Raw genomic sequence first — 24731 nt, 5'->3', positions numbered from 1 at the left:
GTGCAAGTTTCAGTTAAGACTATGTGGGATGGATGCTAAAAGTTTTAGGTGTAGACTCACAAGAATTCAGGCTACATTAGGTTTTTGCATAGACAACGATTCCTGAGTTCTCTGTGACCAGTAGTCCAGCAAATGCAAGTCAACAAATACAAAAACATTAGCTCTGCCTATGGCTACAAAGGAAAAGGTAAGACAGCAAGTTGGGACAGAGAAAGTTCAGGGTTTAAGAGGTTTGTAGGGTGCTATATTTAACACCAAGGAGTTTCAGAGCTTTCTTTTTCTGTGAAATGACATAAGACACAGATTAGACTCTGCTGAGAGTATTCTGACACTCTTATGAATGAGTCTCAGGCATGCTGACTGTGAAAATTATGATTTTATATATATATATACACATGTTTATATATTTAAACTATACTGCAGTGTATGACTCCTTTCATCCCTGTGAAATAGTCTTCTCTAGGATGAGAGCCGTCTGCCTTTGCTAAGTTATTATACGTAGCTTGCAAGCAGGGAAAAACTCAGCTGTAGATGCATAACATCTTTTTCATACATACTTTTTGTTGTTCTCTCTCTGTAGCAACATCACGTTTTTCTAATCCCCAGGATCTCATAAAATCTCGCAGGTAGCCAAACACTGTTCCTACTCCATAACCCAGGAAAGTAAAAACAGCAACATACATTGGTGTCTGTTCAAAGTGCTCAATGAATGGTTTTTTGTAGAGACTTCCATTTGATACTCCATTCTTCTGAAAATACAGAAGAGAAACTTCTGATTAATACATTTCATCTCGTCAAAGCTCATACCAAAACCTTAGACCTTGAGGCAAATATTTTCCTCTAATATGCCACAGATTAGGAGAGGCATTTACATCTCACAGTATATCAGCCGAAGCAACCTATCCTTGAAAAGGAAGGCCTCTGAAACTGCAGATGCTACCGACCACTACAAATGTCTTCATTTTCTCTCTTCACTCCACCAATATCCTCAATTGCCTTCAACACCACTCCCTCATCTATTTTGAAACATTTGATACTTATGAAAGACTGGCAACTTATTATTGTGTAATTGGAAATTATTTCACAGGTAATTAAATGGAAACCGCAATACTCCATTCTTGCAAGACAGAGGTATAAAAAGGGAAGGGTGGCATTGAAAACTCATGTACACCAGGCCTGACTCTGCTTCTAAAAGTCTTGTGTAATGCACTGCAGCAGCTAGCTATCCACAGCAAACCCTGCCCAAAATAGGGCATCTTTACCGAGATGTTCTGTAGATCTGAGGAAGTATCCAAAACAGCGTTGATCCCAGCCTTCTATTTCTCTTGCATTTTCACAAACACTTTTAATTATATTTTCAACTTCTACATTTCTAAGAGTGCTTAAAAAAAAAAAAAAAAAAAGAGAAACACAACACACACATACACACACCCCTTGTTTGCTGAGATTAGTTGCCCTGTTGTAAATAGCTCTTAAAAATTTACAACTATATGTGGAAGAGTATTTTGTCTTGAAAATATTCCAAAACTTCACCAGTTTTCAAACTAAAGAAAGTCTTTCAGTTGGAAACTTCTCAGATGAGTGTGTACTCTGTAGGGTTACAGGATATTCTTTGAGGGGGAACACCCTTATTTCTGCAAAATATGACAGTATTTAGTGTTACTTTCCATTAATGTCCTAACTAATTGAAAAATCAAAAAATCTAATCCAGAAAATAGTGCTCTCTGCAAAAAAAAATAAGACAGACATATTTTTTGAGCATGTTATAAAGTATGTCTACCCATTTATGAAGAAACACCATTACTACATTGCTGCCTATATGATGTATGAGCTAAAAAGCCTTATTATCAATTTATTCAACGTAGCAAGCTGAAATAGAATGATCATATTAAGAACAAGCGTAATTCCCTGGAACTGTCAAACCTATGTATAATATTACTGATCTCCATATTGCATTAAGCTGCCTTTATTCTGAGAAGAGTTTGATTTTGATTTTAATCTGCTGTCTAATTCTAGATTCACAATTTTTTGAGGGACAGGGAGTGCTGCTCCTAAGAAAGAATTTAAGGATCTTGAAGGAAACCCAGAAAGGAAAAAAATTAGGAGGTGAACAGAAATACATTTAGACTCTGGAATGAAACAGAGACCTGCAAGAAAGAAAGAACGCAGAGCTGGTTCTCACTGTGTGAGGATGGACCTTCGAAGCAATTTTACACATGCACTCCTACCTAAAAGTTAAGTGGTCTTTTAGGTCAAACTATTCATCATGAAAAAATTTTATGAGAATGGGTCAAACACAGTCACGTCATAATTCAGGTGAGCTGCAACAGCTTTTTGTACATGACAAGATAATTTAAGTATTTCATCAGAGATTAAGCTAAGTCACATCACCTTACATTTGCCATGGGCTAAGAGCGTATTTATGGCCAGCTATAGCAGTTCAGTTGGCACAACAGTCCGTCAAATCCTGAGGAGATGATAATGAGCCTGAGCCCAGAAAATTACCAGGATGATTCTGTTTATCAATTTTATTTAGAAACCTTTTGCTGTTATATATTTTATTTGTCAAGAAACAGGGAAGCTTTGGCTTGTATCAGACTCATCTGTTGCAGAAGTGGAACCCTTTTGTTTGGGCTTTGTTCTGGGCTCAGCTGCTGCTGTTTTATGCAGTCAGTATGATACGTAGACTGAACCATGTAAGCAGTTACCCACTATTCTTAAAACAAACGGCTAGCAGAAAGCAGCATCAGTAACAGTAAAAGTACTAAGACACAGTCAGACTCTGATCTACATATCTATTGATAAGTTCTACAACAGCGCCATAAAAGCACAGATTGTCACTAGCTGATGTCAAAGTGCCATCTTCTAAAATGGTGATGGTCTATGAATGGTGAAATCCAAGCGTCCGTGAGAAAAGGCAGAGTGAACAAATCTGCCTCTCCACCCCTCGGGGTCATACCTTCTCTAAAAACCAAGGTGAGGAGAACAAAGGGCATTTAATCCAACCCTACCATCGCAAAAGCGTAGAGAAAGAGTCACAGGACTGGAATAACCAAAGCAAGTGGACTTGCCACTAATGTGGATGCTCTTGCACAAAACTTTAGATTCAAGCATCAAAGCAAAAGGGACTGAACATTGTGACGAATTTCAACAATATCTGCTGGTCAAAAAGGTCAGTGGCAGGATGGTGAACTGCCATTTTATATTTAGCTACTGATGGATTTTTATGTGTTATCACAAAGTTTTATTTGAAAAGAAAGAGCTGAAATTGGACACTGCACATTTAATCACCTAGACGGTGAAGATGGATATAATCAGGCTCTTCAGGCTAGCACCAGAACCAAATACAGCAGATCTCTTACAGATATCTTTGATTCAGAGATCACATTGGGTACTCTTCTGAATTTTGCACTCACAAGTATACAATAATCTGTAAGAACATCTGTAGTGGACAGTATCTTTTCTAGACCCACACATCTACTATGGCAAATCTCAGTAGCAGATGCTCAGGCAAAGATTATAAAAGCAGATATACACAACGATACTCCAGTAGAGCCCCCCAACTTTCAGCAATTTGCAGCTTAGAGACTTCATGAGCCATTTAATATTATAAACTGATAACTAATTTTTAATTTGGATGCTTTAAGACACATGAATATCACAGAAATTAACTTTGAATTGTTGCGATTGATTTCTTATGAAACTATCTGATAATTTAATTTGACAATTTATGACCATTGTTCCCTGTTCAGCTTTTCTGTTCAGCCAATTACGCTGCATATAATTTTCTGTACTTGAATGACTTTGCCTTAAACTCATTTCTTCCCATGCTGAAGTCTTAATGTATTTAGTTTTAGTCCACTCTAATAGTTTTACACACACAAAAAAAAAAATCTAGATTTTAATGCTCACCCTTCTCTTCACTTTGTCTAGTTCTGTCATACCTTTTCAAGCTGCAGATTAGGGAAATTAGAACTGCACATAATACTTGAGGGCACTGCGTGGATTTATGTACCTGAAAATTAAATTTGGGGTAGTTTCCTGTTGCTTTTGTAAAGATTGCAAACATTCAATCTGTCTTTTTGCCATGAGGTTCATAGTTTCAGAAATATCCCTAATGATCATGATAGATAGTTAATTTAGAGCACAGCACTATGTGTGCTCTTCAGATCATTTTCTCCAAAATGATCTTTACTCTTTATTTTCTGGCATGCAAATTTGTCTACCATTTTATCATGTACCATGTACAGTACCATGAGAACCTTTGCAGGTCTTGGCATCCAGAGTTAATTTTCCCCTACCACAAAGGATTTGCATTGTCAACTCATACTATCACCTATATCTCCTGACTCCTTCTTTTTTCTAGCCCTTTGGTGAATATGAGCGCAGATCCAATTAGCCATCCTTGGGACACTCCATTTCTTGCATCTTCCCAGTCATCTTTTCAAAAAACGTATCTTTCTTTTCACCTTCCATTTCTCTAGTGAATAGTAAACTTAAGCTGGGGCTGATCTGAGTTATTCAGCAACTTTATACTTAGATTCCTTTAAAAATCTTGAGTAAATATCCTTTGGTCTTGTGAAACGCGTATCCACATTTTATTGGCTTGTTTTAAAACTTCTGCCGGCATTTCAATTCAAAGTAGTTTCTCACTAGTCAGCCACAGAGCTAGGATAATTTCCAGTCATCGATGCGAGGAATACCAACAAAAGGAGAGAGTAAGGACACCCAAGCAAAGAAGCTATAGTTGAAATTTGAAATACCACTGAGTTCAACAAATTTAGAATTTCTTAACTTCACAGAAACCAAGAGCACAGTCAGGATTTTAATGTGCAACTTCCTCGTGTTCAGCTTACGCTTAGCCTGTTAGACCGTGTTGTCTTACCCTCCCTTGTGACCGAAGGCCACACTGGCAGCTGCAAATTGGTCTCTAAAAGGCACACACAGCAATAGAATTCACGAGCAAAAATTTTGATGCCAATGAAGTTAACAGGAGTGATGCAAATGCAGTCAGTGCAGCCAGCTTTAAAACCAGTGCCTCTTATAGCCCCGTACTTAATTGTTACTGAAGGATTTTGAAACAAGATGTATTTTTCTCCTAATGAAGAACCTCATTGTAACCTCTTGAGTTTTTAAAATGTAAAAATTAACAATAACAACAAATCTAATAGGAGTATTAAAATGGGCATCAGTATAAACATTAAACATAATGGACACAGAAAAACTTTGATTAAAGTAGCTCCCTCCAAAAATAAAATAAACGGATCTCAAAGTCTGTTAAGTATATTCCTGGCAATAGCTTTAAAAGGAGGAAGCTCAAAAACGCAACATTTTCATCAGCAAAGAAAAATAACATATACCTATAAAATAATATGAATAATACTTAAATAATACTAAACTGAATGACATTAGGAAAGTGTTAAAATTGTAGTCACTTGTTTCTTGCTCACTTTGGTACTCTCTGAAATCTCTCTGTTCATATATTTGCTCACATTACCCTTAAAGTAAGGAGAGGACTTTTCATCAAATTAAGGTCCTGCAACCTACCTGGAATAGTGCTAGTTGGCATGAGTCAAAAATAAATCAAGAGGAAAGCTATCAATTACATGGCATAGAGACGATGTGACATTACTAAGCCTGTGTTTTGGCCCAGAGTAGTTCACTAATGTAGAAGTCATTGCTTATGCTGGCATAAATTAGGAGTAAACCACACCAGAAGAATTGTGCCTGTGAAACTGAGACCTGAAAACTTAAGTTTTCACACAAGTCTGCTTTGCAGATACTACGTATGCTCTAGAGAAATCCAGAAATCATACTATTCTTTTTGAAATCTCTGTTTAATTAATCATTTTGTGAACTACTATGGCCACTTCCAATACAGCAGCAGTAGGTGCAGACAGCTAAAACCGTGAAGTAAAACTATTGAAAGAAAAATACAGTCTTTGTTTTAAAATGTAACTTCTCTACAAGGATCCAGAAACAGATAAAACTTTCTTTTACTCTCCTTCCATTTAAAGAAGGATGTTTCATCTGTCTCTGGATCAGATTTTTCACGTTGTTGCATAAAACCTACGAAAAAGTAATGCAAGCTGACTGATTCACATGCAGCTTCCAAGACAGACGTGAATATGAAGAGATAGGCGTTGAAAACTGTGAACCAAATGATAGCCATATTTGCTCAATATCTGTGAGATTTCAGAAGGCGATTTAAATCTTAAAAGCAGGTTAGGGCAGTGCAGTGCTGCTGCCAAAAACTGTTGGGAGCGCAGACTGATGATAATCACGGATGCAACCAATAGTATCTGATTGCTTGCAGATGGCTTGCTAACCGAGACACAGCGTCTTGCTTCTAAACAGATATTTCCTCCCTAATACTGGAAGAAAAACTACCAGGGAGTGATCCTAAATGTAGGTAATGTTAGGTACCCCAGGATGTATGAGACAGCCACATCTCGATGGCAGGTAGGACACAGGACCTGCAGAGATTTGTGCCCCTCTGAAGCAGAGGCTGAAGACAAGATACTCCCAGGTCCCATTTTAGACGTGAGAAAGGTAGGCTACGGCTGAATCCCGGCCTCAGCTTGCTAGTGCACAGCCAGAGCCTGCCGTGGCTGGTGCGCAACTCCGCTGTCTGTGGGACATCGCCACCAGGAGGGCTGAGTTTCGAAGAATGAAACTCCCAGGTTCTACACAAGCTTGCCATGCTCACTGCCGTAATTAATGCTTTCTCCCCAAACATCATTCCTAGGCATCAAAGGGGACTTGGAATCTTAAATGTTTGAACACAGTCCCCCCGGGAAGAGAAAGGAAAACTGAAATAATGACAATCGAAGTTTCACTATAATGAATATACGATTGACACAGATTGAGATTACCTCACAAACCTCCTCAGTTACAGGCAGTAATATCCTTCACTGTAAGTACGTGGTGTCTTCTCTGTCATGACACATTACAAGCTCAAATCTCTAGGGGAGAAACCAAGGATGACTACGGGGCAAATCATAGCTTACTGAGCTAAACAGACAAGCTTTAAATTGAAAATTCAAAAAACAGATGCATCTAGAAGATGCTAAAATTAAGAGCCCTCTGCGCTGCGACCAAGCCGCAAGAAAGTACAATTCGCACAAGAAAGTGTGATCCACACACTACACAAACAGTAAAGATCAACCAACCCCAAAAGCTCTATTTCTTGTTACTGTGTATCTGCAGACTCAGTAAGTGATTATTAATTCCTGCTGAAATTTTAGGAAAAATATACACCTGATAATGAAGCAATCTATAAAGACTATAATTTCCAAGACTGTCCAGAAGGTTTAGGGACACTTATGACATCTCCAGAATAACTTAGGTACTTAGGAGTCCATGTACTATTGACTTACTGGAGCTATAGAATCTAACAGTTCAGGTACCCCGAATTCAAAGTTTGCCCCAGTAAATAATATTAACTGCTGTTTTTCCTGCACTGTTACTTTATGTTTCCCTGAAGACTGTGTCTCTTCACTGTGCTTTTCACAGTCATCAGAAAATGGCTTTTGTTAATCAAGTGTTATCTAAACACAACAAAACTTTCAGGCTCACTGTACCAATTCACGACCGCATACCACAGGCACTGGCAAAGGCATGAATCTTCACTTTCCATACTTCCCACCACTTTTTCAGTCAAGCACAAGTGACACATTAACATATCCACCTCATAATACATTCTTTTAGCATCAGATAATCAAGTCCTGCAATACCAGCTATGATACAAATACTACGAAAATTCAGATGTGAATGATAAGCACATTAAAAATATCCTGTCAAATATAAAACACTGTTACATATTTAGGGGAAAAAAAAAAAAGAACTAACTAGAATGTTTTTCCGAGTAAATAATTCACTGTGAAGAGTACTTGTTCCAGGTGCACACAGATAGTTTTACAATTCCCTGTCTCTCAGGTTTACAGCATATACTAATTTGAACAGTAACCTACATGAAGAATTCAGGTTATTTAGCATCAGAAGAAAATCTCTGAGTATATTAATATTAAATTTGTGAATTGAGACCTTTCTCAAAATAAGTTGGAATTTTACCATTAATGTCACTAGTGACTGTCCTTAAAATACAAGGAGATTAGATAGGAATTACTATTAATGCTGGATGTTACGCAGCAGCATGTCAGAAACAGATCCATTCCGCAAGACATTGAATAAAAAAAAAAAACCACAAAATGGTATTTCTGAGCACAGCACTGGAAGTTGGAATGATGCAGAAGGAAGTTGGTAAGAGTTGAGAGACAGCATTGGAAAAAGGCTTCACCTAAAACAGAGATGAACTTGGAAGGTGGGAGTATCATTGTCTTAATTTTGCATGTTTTTAACCTGATAAAGATATTCAAGACACCTCTCATCCTAGTATGTCAGGATATGAATTTCTAGCCCTGCGCACTACAGCCAACATGTGTTTCAGCATCAGTGAATGGTTATTTGCAGCCAATAAGAAAACTGTCTACTACATGCAATTTTCCCCAAATCTATAGATCTGCACATACTTTATTCTGATACGAACTTTGTCCAGTAAGCAGAACTGCACACTGCAGAATGGTCACACTACAACGCTTTTCCAAAGTAAAGCCACATGCATCTCTTCACGCCATAGAAACAGATGCGTGCACACAAACTTAGGACAAATGAGAAAGATTCTCTTTGGAGAGCTTTTATGTCAGTAGCAAACCGTAAAACGCAACGTGATGATCAGGAGAGGAACAGGATACGAATCTGAGGAAACACTGCTTTGAGTTATTGTTTCTATGGCAATTTCTGAAACCTACAACAAATACTATACAATGCCAACTAAAACGTTTGTGTCAAACATTACATAAGGGGAAAAAAAACAGTAAACTCTTTTGATGGCTTTACTTCTGTACCTCACAGCAACAGCAAGAGACAGTAAAAAGAAAGGCCGATACGTACAAGGACAGACAGAGCCATTACTGTGTCTGTCGTGACTCTCAGGGAATTCAGAGTGGACTCGGCTCAACATAACTGGGAAGCACGAGGGCACAGACAGAACTTAATAACTTTAAGAGATAAAACAATTAAGCTCACTACCCAGAGAGATGCTTATAAACACCAGAAGTATTTCCTAACCTTACAGCAATTACAGAGTAGAAAGCCTGGTGTGTTGAATCAGACACAAGAGCTGAGCAAGACGCCCAGGTTACAGCAATCCTGGCGTAGTTCACAGCGTCGAGTTGCAGCAAGTGTTTGCTGTTATTTCCAAAGCTCACAGTGACCTACGAGGTTCACGCTGCCTGGACACATCGGAATCTCTCCCGATCGTTCATACCCATGGCTTGGGCTTTAAGAATAATAAAAAAAAAGAAGGATGAAGCTGTATCACTTCAAAGGTTTTCAGTTTCTGTGCATCACTGACAGTGATCTACTAAGAGACAAAATTTCTGCCAGAAGTGATTTAGTGTTTAAGAATACATTCTACAGATCTTATACATGTATGTATGTACATAGATAGATAGATACTTATATATATTTTATGAGAAATTGATATTTGTCAGTATGAAGGCTGCAGCTGATCGGAAACACACTTGTGATTAAATAACCAGAGCATTAATAATTAGGGCCAGTGGGGACTCTGAGCTAAAAATCTATGTGATGCAACCCGCCAATTCAGTTTCCCACAAACAGACTTTGCAAGGAACACCAAAACACCCTTTAACTAGCATCAAATTATTCTCCCCACGAAGGTGAACAGACAGCTCTTATACACCAGACTTGCACAGTTGAAACACTGTTGGACCCCAGTGTTTTTCCCATTATATGGCATAATGACTTGTTACGGGGCCAGGATTCAGCACAGGTGGCAAATGGAACCAGTTAAATAATAATAATTCCCTGTCAGAACGGATGCATCTCTGGACTTCTCTAGATCATGCCAAACATGTCACAAACCTCAATCTTCACAAGTTAAAACTTTAGGAACAGTCTCAGTCCATCGTTATTTCCCAAGAGATGACAGCACCAGTTTTGATGATGACTTCCGGAATGCATAATACACCAGATCTTTGTTAAAGGATCACAAATGGAATTTACAGCAGTAACATTCCTTATCTCAAAGCTGCACAGCATTAGAATAGTTTGCACATTATTCTAATTATTCTGAGAATTATGCACAGGTTAAACAAAACAGCATGCTCTCCAAGACATTTCTGTTATTGCAAGGAGTTTCATGTCATATTTCAAAAAGGTGCCAAAAATCATGCGAGAAATCATGCCAAAAATGTGCGAGAAAATCATTGCCAATTTAGTTAACATAATCAGAGTCATAGCTGGCCAGACTTTAGCATTTATCCCATCTTTTCCAAGGAAATTATCAGCTTTTAAATGATATTTAAATACAGATCTTATAGCATTCTATGAATGGAGAGGAAAGAGAAACAGTAAATTGGTAACTTTCTGATCATGTATTTCATAATGGAGAAAAGCAGAATTTCTCAAGAACAGCTGGGAAAGAGGTAATCAAAGTGATTATATAGCGTTTGTGTTACTAATTTCACAGGTGGGGAAATTAAAAAACCAGTAGGAAGATGACCATCTGGGTAGACAAGGTCCTTCTCTGAACGGAAAGTGCTTACAGCATCAAATAAGAGCCCAAGGGGGGAAAAGGTTCAGAATGAAGTGGTTTATTAGAAAGGACATAAGGGTTTTTTTTTAGGACAGAGGAATTTGAGGATGACAAAGTGACAACCATTTTACAAATTTGGCTCTTCAGTATGAACTAGCCTCACAACACATCACAATGAAAATAAAGTTGAGATAATGAATAGCTTGAAACCTTAAAATACAGGAGGAGTTTTCTTAAGCAACAAGACAGAAATTCACTTAAACAATGGTTAGGCAACTTGGCAACAGTGCCCATGGCATAATTAAACTGGGATGGATCACGCCAAAGCCAGCACCTGAACTGGCATACATGGCTGAATTGGTGCACAATTTAACTCAGCAAAATGACACAGACTGCAGACAATCTAGCCTCCGATGACATAGTGAGACCCTCTGAAAAAGCTTACAAAATAACCTGGATTCATGGGCTAGTAATATTTTGCTGAAGGTTTGGTATTTTCTTCCTTTTGAAATTCCTGTTTTCTTTTGCTTTTTAAAATAGTGTATGCTGTAACAACTTTCAGACTTGTCGTATTCTATATAGATGCCTCATCTGCAACAAAGTTTTTTGGAAATGAGTTCCACTGTTTTACTCTTCAAGCGGTAGCCTATTTACCTCTTTGTATACTTTCAAACTTTGGCTTATTTACCTCTTTGTACACTTTTAACATAACCCTAAGTTCCAAACTTTTAAAGTACTCATCATTACAGAATTTCCTTCTGCATATCCTGTCATTGCCTCTTGACTTCTACTCTGTCTTTGTAGATAGAGAGTGACTAAATACAGATATAGATAGCTCTTAGATATAGATATGGATAACTCTCTGATATAAAGTTGTGACTAGAATCAATCACAATGCTTCAGGCCAGGTTATAATACCGAGTTAAACAAACTGTCATCTGTTAGGCACCCTGACATTGTGTTTTTTTTCCTGACTTATATGCAATGTGTAGAGGATACAGACCAATTCTGTTTAGTCAAGAATTAAGTAAACTACAAAGAACTCCAATGAAATTTGGTCAACGTTATAAGAGGTGAATTACCATTGAAATTCACTGCTAACAAACTCAAGATGGTACACTTTAGGAAAAAAAATCTGACCATAGTATATAATACTGGTTCCCAACTTAACTGATTTTATTTTTTTTTAAGAGGTCGCAAGGAAAAAACATCAAGTATTGTTGTAAAAAGCTTGCATGAGAACATGAGTTAAAGTATAACAATGATCTAGAAAGTAATCAAATGCTTTAGTGTTATTGCATAAAGAATTGAATTGAAACCATAGGCAATATAAAGAAAAATGCTATCAGTATGGGAGGGTTAAAGCACACATGATTTCTTCATATGTTTCTCTGAAGACTACAGTAAGAAATCCCATCAGAAATAGGATTATTGGCTGGCTAAAATCTGAGTATGATACAGAATAACAAATCATGTACTACAAAAATGGAAGTAACATACATTTCTGTATAATTAGAATAAATGTGTACTTACCAGAGATGCCAACCTTCTAATGGGAGATGAATTTTCACATAAGAAAACACAACAGGGGAAAGGACTGTTTGTTTATTTTAGTACTGGCTATATTTAAATCCATCAGATCACAGCACACAAGAATAGTGAGAAGACACATCACACAGCAAATTCTGGACTTAGCTTCTCTTGAGGTAAAAAAATGTTTTTAACTTATTGAAGAGTGAGGCAGCTAAATATTTCCAGAAGACCAAATAACTTAAAAGAAACATATGAACAATAACAGAAAAATGATACAAGATCATCATGACACCATAAAGACTCAAAGAGAGAAACCTGACTCAGGACTCTGCAGAATCTTTACATCCATTTGAAGCACAAAAGCAGTCTAGTATTTCTTTTAAGCTTGTGCCCTAATGAAGAAAACTATATATTTTAACAATTGTCAGTCAATCAGCTTCTTTAGATATTTTTTTTCTAAAGCTGCATGGAGTAACATCCTCTTCCATTTTTGTTTGTCTGTCTGTTTGGAAAATATCAAGAAGAGGTGATATAAATCTCTTACGACTAAGTAATGCCTACCTCTATACCTATAAGGAACTCGTACAAGGACTCCTCCAGGACACCAGGGGTGGTACAATAGTTCCACAAGAGGTACTCCTTTTTCCACCCATTTCAACTTCTGTCATTTACAATCAGAGATGACGATCTAGGCCTTGATGACTTTTTAATGTATATTTAATTATAATGATGTTCACTAACCATTATTAAACTGGTTAATTCAATCTTAGAGCTCAAAACAAAATAATTGTATTCTCTTTCTACCTCAATTACTTGAAAATTAATAAGAAATGTTACATGATCATTTTTGGTACATTACACATTAAAATACTCCTAATAAGCTTTTCCAGTAGTTGTGTAAGTCATGACACTGAGTATCAGAAAGGTTTGCATTCTGTCATCTAAACCTCCCATAATTATTACAGTTGAGGAAATTACCCTTAAATAACAGCTCTTCTCATGGTTTTTAGCAGTCTGGGTATAGGCAATCCTCATCCCAACATGTGGCACTGATTTTCATCCATACATCCACATCTACTTAGAGCCAAAACATCTGGGAACTATGGTTCTTGGTTGAATAGACAAGAATTTGGAAAATGAAGCCCATAAGAATTTCAAGAGGCAGAAACCAGGTGCAAGCATAGTGAGGAAAAGAGGTGACTGAAGCATGTTTTGTTTGGCTCAGCCAAAACATCTTTTCAGAAAACACAGTAAGAAGCAAAAAGTCATCTGAATTTGCTTTTGAATTTGAGTAGGAAAACAATGGCTTATGCCCTCACGTTCCCCTTCTGCTTGCAAGTGCATCTCTAATAACTTCTGAACTCATTGACCAGTTTCAACCGAAACTGCTGGAAGAACAGAAATCTTTAAGATACAAACTTCCTGAAAGCCCCATGAAAATCTGACCTCAATAGTGGAAATAAATCCAAATCCATGCATACACTGAAGGAGACAGCAGAAACTTGGGTCGTTATCCATTCTAGGAGTAAAATACAGAAGTGCACATGTGATGACTCACCAGTCAGCACCTACACAGCTCCAAACAAGGCACAACACCAACTTTCTATGTAGGCTGGAGACAGAAAGAGAGGTGGTAGGGAAGCTGCAATGTATTGGAGTGGTAGAAGAGCCAAGCACAAAATAAGATGAAATCAGGCTTTATTAGTCCCACAACTCATGAAAACAAGCAGTTATGGACATTTCCCAAGCCATTTTCTGTCCTACTTTCAATATTATTTCTTCCCCTGTTGCTGTGGGACAAATTTAAAAACAATACTCAAAACATTACTGAATCTTGGAATTAGTTTAAGTAGACATTAGTGTATCTTAACTCAAAGTTTTCATTATACTGATCATAAAATGCTAGAAATTAAGAGACTTAGGAAAGGCAGGAAATGGAACAGCAGGAAAACAGATTTCAGGAGAGCACGGTTGTATTCAGAAGAGTACCTTCAGAAGGCAGGGAACTCTTTAGAAAGCAATATTAAAGTAAAATGTAGTTAGAAACCCAGCCATCTTTTCAGAAAACAGTGTCAAGGGCAAAAGGTCAAACCACTCCAGTGCTACTAAACTAAGCAAAGTGCAGGTCTCAGCTGAAGTACTCCATCCAGCTTTGAGCAATGCTTTTTGAGAAGGAAGACATGAACCAACTGGAGACAGCTGGGAAGAGAACCACTAAGACTGGTCAAGGAAGTTATAAGGAAATAATGAAAGAATTCAATTTGTTTCATCTAAAGAGAAGAGAAAATCCTAAGGAGTGACAGGAAAAGAGTCTTCAAAAATGTAAAAGGTAACTACCAGAGGAAGGGAATAAACAGCAACCTGGACAGGAAGCAACACGCTTAAGTCACAGCAAAGGAGATCTAAACCAGACATGAGAAAGAACCTTCTATGCATATGAGTGGTTAAACATTAAGCTAGATCAATGGAAATGTTTGTGTAGAACATAAACGAGCCTCTGACAGGAACATACCATGTATAGTCGGGACTAATATTGTCTGGGAGGAGAAATCAGAAAGCTGTGCTGTCAGTTTCCTAACAAAATCCTAAAACAGAGCTGAGGGCGTAACAGGCTCCAAAATAGCCTTTAAGATACTCTAGTGTAAAATCAGCCCTGAATAAAACTAAAGCTGTTGATTTTTTATGGAAATGGACCTGATGACGTCTCAAAATACCTTTAAGCCTTGTTACTTATTTTTCCTTTTTATCTTAGGCTTAGACACCTCATCATAATGTGAAATGTGGAACAGAAAAGCCGCAAGGTGCTGAAAATAGCTAATACACATTTTCCTTAGATAGCAATGCAAGCAGATACAGATTTCCTCCGATCCATGGATTCCAGAAGAAGGAAGTGGGCATACAGAGCTTCGGCTTAAAGCTAAACTAAAATCAACATGACTAATTCTTGTCAACTGTTCACATTTAGAGGACTTAATTTGTTGAGCACTCTTTACAAATCATTGAACAAATTTCTGGCTAACAAAAGAGTGGCACTTCTGTTTACCCATCTATACCTATGCTCCTAAATTTGGGAAGCATTGAGATAGATGATAATAGTTTTCCTTCTGCCTCACTTTATACAGCTACACAGAGCAAAGACTAGGCAGGACCACATCGCAGGGTTGTGCTGAAGTTCTGATCCAGCGTACACATTCCTGAGCTACCTGACACATTTTGTTCAAATCAGGAATGACAGAACACATCTATAAACCAATCATATTTCTCAAATATGATTATTGGTAACAGAACCCAGAATGAAGCTTGCTCTCTTGGAGAAACGCGATTTCCAATTCCATTAAAATGTAAACATTTTAAAGTACCAGGAAAACAAATAATCTCATATTTTTGGAAGAAAAGTAGTTGTTTCAATGTGTACATGATAATTAAAACACAGGTTGAAATAAAACTTCACACGGAAGATGAAAAATCTTTCTTTGAAGGTGATTTTGGGAAGGTAGAAGGTGAACATTATTTGCAGAAATCCATACATTTAAATGAGGAAAGTTATTGTGTTTTGATGCAGCATTCAAAAAATAATTCTTTCTTCTTTTATTTCAATTCAATGATTTTTTTTCCTTGAGTTAAAAGGTTAGATTTCTAAAAATGTCCACCTTCAAAGAAATTACTACTACCACTGCAGCTTATGAGTAAATGATGTCAACTTTGTAACAAATAACTCCTTCCCTCCCGACTGCATTATATAAACAAGCAAACTAGTTTATAAGAAAGCTGTCATGATTCTGCCTAAATTAGTAATAAATCCCATAAAAGGTTGATTTCCAGAACATCTCATGTTTCACATCTACCCTTCCATAGCTGCAAAAAAATCAAAACAGTTAGAAACACAAGCATATGATTATGGTCATGCTCTTCTGTAGTGCTGCTATGAACTTATTTGTGCAATGAGGCAAATAATTAACAATGAAAGATTCGAGTGTCTCTCTCAACTGCGATAGGGAAGGATCTCAAATTTGTTCCAAGAACTTTAGTTCATCCAGTAATTGCCGAGAGAGAGTGAACTACTCATTTATGTTGCACCATCCAAAAATATCATTACTGCTAAGGAAAGTCCACATGTGAAAAGTAACATCACGTTACTGCTACATCCTATGGTACAAATCAATTGAACAGAACAAACAAACCTCAGTTATAGTGGGAAAAATAGTTGGCGTATGTCTCACACGCCTACTCTCTCACAAAATCTGTCTAAGGAGCCACTCATACAGCTAAATATATAGATATATCAGACTTCATAGTTAATTCTGAAATGATACTGGGGAACTCTGACAATCCTTTTGTCTTTACATTCTTTTCTGTTCCATAGCGAAAGATCTGCCTCTGCTCATTCTCCTTTGTAGTCTTAACTATCTTAAACTGAATTAATGTTTTTGTGTGCCCATCTAGATATCTCCCTTATGGACTAACGGAATGACTCCACCTTGAGTAACAGATCTGCCGATACAAACTCTAGAATGATGAAGGGGACATGTAGAATAAGCACCATAACTCAAGAATATATATAGCAAATCCCTTTTGGGGACCAAATTCATACCAGATGTTATAGTTATCTATGTTTCTTTTCTTCTCTTTTTTTTTTTTTTTTCATTCAGTAAGTATACTTCATAACTACCTGGATTGAAGCTAACATCACACAGAGTAACAGCTGCTGGAAGATTGCAAATATGATAAAAGACTGTTTGCAATCCCTATGTCTTCATTTATTTTTGCAACATTCTGCTCATGAGAAGGGAGGTGGAACACCTTGGAACAAAGACCAGTTAGAGCTGTCCCAACAGCAGGGACTTACAAAGCAGAATCCGGTGCAACAGTGGGGGGATACAGTCAGGGCATTGCGAACTCCAGAAAGAGCCCGCCTCAGGAAGACAGAATTGCCAGTTGCGGAGACTTAGCTATGTAACTAGCTTGAGCTGCCTTTAAAAAAATAATTGTTTGAATTATAGGAGAGCTTGATGTTTCCAACTACATCTCTGTACTCATAGCTTTAAACGGCAGTGCTTCCACACCGGATTGGCAGGAGGACGCACATGCCTCTTCTGCTGCCAAGCCACACCCCTTATCTTGCATTAAGTCAGTCCAGGTGGCAGGTGATTTCTGCAATGCTTAAAGGCAAAATCTTGCTTTTTTGACATGCAGGGGTTTCTGGCTCATCGTTTGCACAGGAGCTGGCAAGCCTGCCAGCTCCTCCCTGATACCGAGCTTTGTGAAAACAAGACACCTCAGAGGTAACCTCGTGTCTGTGAGAGGTGGTGGCTCTGTAGCCAGATTACAATGGTCTGACTCCGGCTTGGGTCTTGCCTGCATCCACACAGAAAGAGGTGGTAGTTCTTATCCCCTATCCAGGACTGTGGGCTAATCCTCCAAGTGCACCAGGGGTCCTAGCTTGAAATAAACTGAAAGAGGAATAAATGAGACACTGCGGTTTTCCTGTTTGGATGAAAGGAGGGTTAAGACAGTTCAGAAAATCCAAGTAAAAGCTCGGTACTGCCACGTCCATTGGCGCTGCAGGGTGGGACACGCTATAGAAATGTACAGTGAAAGGCACTGGCTTTCCTGAGGGACTCTGAATGATATAGACCAAGAGTTATGCCTATTTTATAAGCGTGCAGGGAGTTTATATGCCTTCATGTCAAATACTCTAGAACAAAGGACTTATAAATTCTGTGTTCATGTAATTTATTTATGAGTTTGCTTTAACAAACACCTGGCTGCTTCATTCGCACAGAATCACAATAACTCAATGTGGGTGAACTGCAGCACAGATCAGCAGCTTTTTTTGGAAAGGAAAATACCCCAAATAGTGAAAGAGTTCCCAAGTTGGGATTCTACCATAGACACATTGCCATAAAGGTAGGTTAAACTCTACCACTGTATACCAAAAAATGCCAGCAAACTAATATGATTGGGTCCTACAGCACGCCTGAAGAACTAAAAACACAACTGTCAAACAATGCAGTGGTAGATATACAGAAAGGTAAAGAAATAAAAGTGTAATTAGGTTTAAGGCTCAAATTATCACATACATCTGCATTGGAATGGAAGTGTCAAATATTTAAAGTACCTTCACTAAGGTGCCTCACACTGTGTGGAGCATTGACATTAAACCAGAATGTAACCTTTGGGAGGGTGAATCCATGCCATAAATGGAGTATATTTGTAAAGGGCATTCCTGAGCTGCCAGGCAAAAGGATCAACAGGCCACAGAATTTCAGAATTTTTCATTTTCAGTGGGAGTCATTCCAAAAATCTAGTCATTCAATTTGTAAAGCAGAACTGAATTTTTTCTGAAAATACCATCTATGTCCCACAGTCTCTGCAGTGAAGGAGAGTTACGTTTTAGCAATGTTTTCCTGTGCTATAATCCTAAAGCCTACACTAAACCTCAGTGAACAATATGGAAGGATTGTATTGCTAGATAAGAAAACTGCAACTCTATCATCATTCCCTAAAATTCCTCTCCATTCCCTCTACCCTCACCATTCTGTGTGTCCATCAGATAGGCTTCTGGTATTTTAAGAGAGATCCTGGACATGTAACCAAATTTCCCCAGAAATACTAGAGGCCAGCTTTGGGTTTGGAAAGGAAAGAAAATCGTAAAGTTAAAGTATATTCATGAAGATTGTATGCAAAGTATAGAGGAAGAGAACAGAGTGAAGGTGTTGCAGCAGTTATCAAAGGTTATCCTAGAACTCTCCTAGTGGGAGCATGGCAAAAAGGTGGCAGTGGCAGCCGTGGCGAGCACGGCTGCTTTTCTATTTATGCATGTGCTGGTAAAAACGTTCAGTCAGCACTAAGGTATTTCACTTCAGAGTATTACATGTTAGTCAACACGCATGCTGGCTTACACACGATTCAGGTTTCTGTGGCCATTCCCTAGCCAGTCCTGTTCAGGCTTTACAAATGAAATGAAGAAGTCGCCTCCTCCCTCTGAGATTGCAGCTGCTCGCTGCCCTACGTCTTCCCTCCTTGCGCCATTCCTCCCCCCTCGGTTCCTTGCCTTCCTCCTGGCTGGCATCACCTGCCACAGTCTCAGCCCATCCACGCTTCACCTCCTCTTGCGGCTTTCCCTCTCTCGCCTCCAGCACCCCCGGCGAGCCCAGCACTCCACTGACCTACTTTCTCACAGCGCGTTTTGCTCCCTCGGGCAGCTGCACCTCGCTCTGCCCCAGCGCCGTCTCTCTGCTCAGGGCTGCTCGCTCCTTAGGACCGAGCGATCCAGACTCTCCGGTTCAACCACTGCTTTATCTCACCCTCACTGGCCAACTGTCAGCTGTGAGAGCGCTCTGTCGCTTCTCTTGACCGATACAGATTTTGCTTCCTTGACTTGAAAGGAGAAACAGAGGTTCATGTATACGCTCATCTGATTCCGTGCACACGATGCTGCCACTTGAATAACTAGAAATTGTACCAAAGAGATACGCCTTTCTTCAGAAGTACTTTTTTTCCCTCATAACAGATGTGAAAATGGTACCTAAACTGAACTATTTACTTATAAATGTAACCTGCCTGACATACACACCTTTCTTTCTAGCTGATGAGTAATTTGAATATACTATCTAACTAACCAATAGTAAAGAAATTACATATTATGCAGCTTCAGAATTAACTTTCCTTTTCCAAAAGTACTCGATATTCGTATGTGTTGAGGACCTATTTCTGGCAGTTCTAGGGAAATACTTCCCTTCTAATGGCATGCACATGTGTGGGTTTATTTATTTATTTGAGATTTAATTGTCATTTCAAAACAGAATATTTCAAAGCCCTGGCAATTCTTACCTACTCTATTGTTAAAGGTTTAACTTAGAGCTCTGTTAAATCTTACGTAGTGAATGACCAAAAAACCACAAACAGTGGTTTGAAGAACTTAAGTTTTGGAATGATATACCAGAGCACGTGAGATAAAGTACAGGTGTGACTGCTTGTTTAATCCATGGATTAAATGAAGCTAATAAAGGAACAAGAATCCAGCAGCTGTTTCAAATCACAGAAAACAATTCTTTGTCCAATAGCATAGACAGTAATACTAGTTCATTTGCTTCTACTACAAGTTTCCAGAAATTGTATCAGAGGATTTATCATCAGACTTTGTAATTCTGGCTGTCATAGTGATCTGATATGAAAATATGCTTCCTATTCCAAGAAGATATGATTATCTACACACGATTGATGCCCATCTCATATCTCTACTGAAAACTGCATTTCAAACCCTATGCAAGTCTTGCAGAAAATGGCTGGTTTTATTTGACTACACAGGTAATCAGGCATGTAGCATCATCAAGAATGCAACACAGACTGCAATACTGACTAAAATAGGCTTGAAATGTTAGCCTTAAGGCACAAAGCTGCATGAGCTGGAAGAAAGGAAAAGTAGTAGTAAACAGTGAAATCTGCAAACAAATAATTGTCAGTCAACAACGTGAGTTATTTACTGACAAGTGTCACGGTGTTAAGACATTTTTATTAGCTTCCCTGACACCTCCCACCAATAACAGAACACCCAAAGAATCCACAAACCCTCTTCTTCTAGTCTTTTAGACTATGCTTTTGAGGGCAGAGGCCTTGCCTATAAATCTGTGCAAAGCACTTCAACAGGTTCTCAGCACTGCAGGTTACTCTACGGTATTCCTGAAAACAAAAATCTTCTAATTGTGATCCCTTATATCTCAAGGAAGAAGTAGTCAAAGCTCTCTAAAATCGATAATCATTGAGCCTAGTCATTACTCTTCAACCCAAGCCTACAAAAACTACCTGTGGCAGGCTAAAAGTCATGCACCCGTTCCATTTCTGTCCTTGTGCTGGTACTCCTAACTAGAATGCCATGCCTGCATAGCTGGGATACTCGACCATGAGGTGAACTGAAATCATGCAGCCTTTGTGAAATGGGTAAACACCAGCCAGATGACAACAATGATGTTGATTTAGCTGGCCTTTGGACCAGAGTCCACTAGATATGAAGAAGTGATGTACGGGATTAGAACTGAACTACTGCAAAATGTTAATTGATAATTATAATTTTAGAACACGAAGCTTAAACTCAAGTTTCAGCTGTAGGGGAGAAATATCCCATGAAAACCAAAGAGAAATGAGACCAAAAGCACAAGATACACTTTTCTATCCTTGCTTATCAGCAGTAATTAGAGCAGGAGACAGGTCACCTGCATTATACTCTACTGATGACAAACTACTGACATTTGGCAAAAGGTGGAAAGACTTTGATGAAAACCCCTATGAATTAAGGTTTATTAGATACTCAGACTTATTAGATACTACTGCTATGCATGTCAAGTATTTTACAAAAAAGAACAGAAAATGAACTCTCTATCTCAGGAAGCCTACAGCCTAAATAAATTCCACAGAAACCAGTGATAAAATATACATGCAGGAAAGATGTGTTAGAATGGAAGTAAACAGAGCTCTGGGAACTCTGGAAATAATAAATTCTGGATTCCCATGTGTGTATAATGTTGACTGACTTTCACACCAAAGTGATGCAGTGACTGCAATTTTCTTCTTGATAAAACCTCCCTTCTATTACAGATTCTGCAGTGTACACGAGGAGTGACTTCACATTACAGCTTCTCTTTCGAGTGTGCTGGGATTTTCTCCTGTGCTTGGCTGCCCACTTTAAGGAAAGTGTCTGATATACCTTTATCTAATCTTACTGAAATTGGCTGACAGGTTCAGAAGGAGTAGATAGACAGATAGTATTACTAAATATGTCTTGTTTCTATAGGAAACTGGGCCAGAAGTAATAGACTGTTAACTTTCAGATAACAAGATAGCATTATGAAACTGTGTAGTTTTCCTTTTCATAAAATGCCCAAACACACACATTTTTGACACCTATAAAATGATCAGCAGGGAACAAAAATGAGCATGCCTACCTGATGTTTTAAGAATCTGAATAACTTGTCATTTAATTGATTTTTTTTCTGTAAATATTAAGAATCCTATACCAAAGATCACAGGATTACAACAATCCTTTTCTCATCGAGTATATACAAAAGAGAGAGAAAAAAAGGCAATCTCTAGTGATAACACTAATGACAAAATCAAACAAAAGAATACATTCGCATAAAAGCACATAATTCTCAGCCAGTCTGCAAAATAAGTTCCGAAAAGGTCTCCAGTTATACTAAACCACAGATAAACAAAACTACTAACAGTACCTTTGTCTACAAGTTTTAAAATATTTTCTAAGTATTTATTAGTAAAGTTGTATTTATACCTTATGATTTTGCTTGATTTAAACATGTTATGCTGAAGGCATAGAGAAGTTCATGCCTACCTTTTCAAAAGTATCAGTTAGTTTGGGGCAGGGAGGAGAATCAAGTGACAGAGCTCCATTTTTGATCTGTCGTGCTTGGTAATGCTTTGACTGTTTTGTTAGTTACTAACAACAAAAGTGTTTTGGTGACACGCATGCTTGTATCACTTCCAGAGATGGATCTCTGATGCAAAAAAAAAAACACGCCGATTCCCTTCTCAGCTGAAAGAGATGATGGTCAGGCCTTCTTTTATACAAAATAAGGTCTGGAAAAGAGACTTCTGTCAGAACAGAAGTCTAGGAAGAGTTGAGACACTGAGGAAGTGCAAAGGGAAGCTTGCTGGAAATGGACAGCTGAACCTGTGTGCTTGGGAAGACGTTGTATGAGGAGGGAGATGGAAGGAACTTGTAAGCATCACTTTACATTGAAAACTGCTGCTGTAACTAGAAGCCCCCTGCTAGGTTTCCACACTGAGCAGTGTTACTCAAAGGCCAGAGATTTGGGATTTGCCTGCTCACCTACCCCTTCCTCAGGATTAGACATACAAGAAAAGTACATACTCCTTTCAGCCCTTCTTGATCCTGTATATCTCAAGTTAAAGAGTCATCATTTGCAGAATTTTATTTCTCTGTCACTGGTCAACAAGATGCGAGGAGGCCAATTAATTTCTATCTGCTAGTTAGTGCTACTCTGTAATGGTCTTGTTTTCAGAGAAACCACATACATACAGCTGCCACTGAATTCAATTAATTCACTTAAAAAAAAAATCAGGCTACAGAATAGCTGAAGAACACAGTTTGGATTTGATAGATTTTGGATCTGGTTCTTCTGCATGCAGTAGAGCTGTTGTTGCTTCCCGCTTTATGTTACAAGACAATTCATAGCTCCTATTATCCCATCCCTCACTCTTAAAAAGTCTATCTAGAGGTGCAAACACTGAGAAGTAAACTGCATCCTTTTCACGGATGCTGTAAATTACACCTCTTTTGGTACAAAAAGTTTAACCTAAGATGAACCTGAATTTTATCACAGCTACTCATGAGTTTCTGAAACACAGGGCTCCTGTCTCAAGACATGAGCTAGCTCATAATTACTTTGCAAACTCTTACTAGTGCACAAAGCTTAACCAACATTTCATACTATTGTACACGAAGTTATCAGTTCCATTAATACATATTTTATTCTTCTCTGAAAGAGAGATTACAGAATTGATAAACTTTCTATTCCATGAAAACATGTAGATTTTAAGATCAAACAGTTAGGCACAGTTTTTATCAACAGCACGATTGTCTCAGAATGAAACAGGTGAGCAAAAAGGATAACACTTATCTTTAAAAGTGTAGGCTTTGGCAAACACTCATTTTTGTTTTGAAATCTTTACTTATTCCTGCTTGATTATTAATATGCATTATATTTTAGAAACAAAGGTCTGAGTTCAACTTGAAGAGACACTGTTAAGAAACTTTCTAAAAGCCAGAAATGACTAACAGGGAAACTCCACTCATGTGGCATTCTCTCTACATTATTTTATAAAATAATTTTACGTTTCTCAACCTGCACATTTACATTTCTCAACCTGACTGTACACGCAAAGCAGAATCTACTTTGTAACACCCATTACATATTCACTGAGAAGCACCAATGCAATATGTAAAGGTTTATAAAAATAAAACTGTTAGTTCTTATATAATCGTAAGCAAGTGAAAATAAATTGAAGATGATTACCAGCAGGTGAGGGGCTATTACGATTAAAGAAGAGAAAAAGGGGTGGAAGATGGATCAAAACACAGTTTGAAGAGACTTATTTCCTTTACAATTAAAATACTCCCTCGTTCCCCTCATAAAAATAAACCCAAACCAAACAACAATGTTTGCCCCTTGGGGATTAACACTCCCTAATACTTGCCAGAACCTCCCAAGCAATCTTACCACCCACATATGCAAGCAGAAATGTTGCTTTTATAACAGTTATGCAAGGAAAAAATTTGATGACAACACAGGAGAGCAATGCCTTATATGAGGAATAGACAGATATACAGACATACAGTTTTGTGCCAGAGACCAATTAAAAAAAAAAAAAAAAAAAAAAAAAAGAAAAAAAAGGAAAAAGTTTCCCTTTGAGCATGCCTAATGCCAAAAGACAAAGTTCGAAAGCTGAAATTAGATGAACTTACTTGCATACCATCTTAAAAAGCTGAGAAAGTTCACTGATTTTTAAATTCTTTCTTGGACCATGAAATGCTGAGTAAGGC

The 24731-nt window shown here is 38.0% G+C and overlaps 1 protein-coding gene across 1 annotated transcript in view; it reads right to left on the bottom strand.

Moving 5' to 3' along the window:
* The window catches only part of SPTLC3 (serine palmitoyltransferase long chain base subunit 3), an 87728-nt gene that overhangs the window by 53007 nt on the left and 9990 nt on the right, over positions 1-24731 (bottom strand). The window contains exon 2 of the mRNA XM_062573505.1: positions 558-749. Coding sequence (XP_062429489.1) covers positions 558-749 — 192 coding nt within the window. The remainder of the gene's footprint in view (positions 1-557; positions 750-24731) is intronic.

The sequence above is a fragment of the Rhea pennata genome, chromosome 3 (genome assembly GCF_028389875.1).
Source record: "Rhea pennata isolate bPtePen1 chromosome 3, bPtePen1.pri, whole genome shotgun sequence".
Lineage (NCBI taxonomy): Eukaryota > Metazoa > Chordata > Aves > Rheiformes > Rheidae > Rhea > Rhea pennata.
Note: the sequence above shows the minus strand (reverse complement) of the source record. Positions and strands in the feature narration are given on the sequence as shown.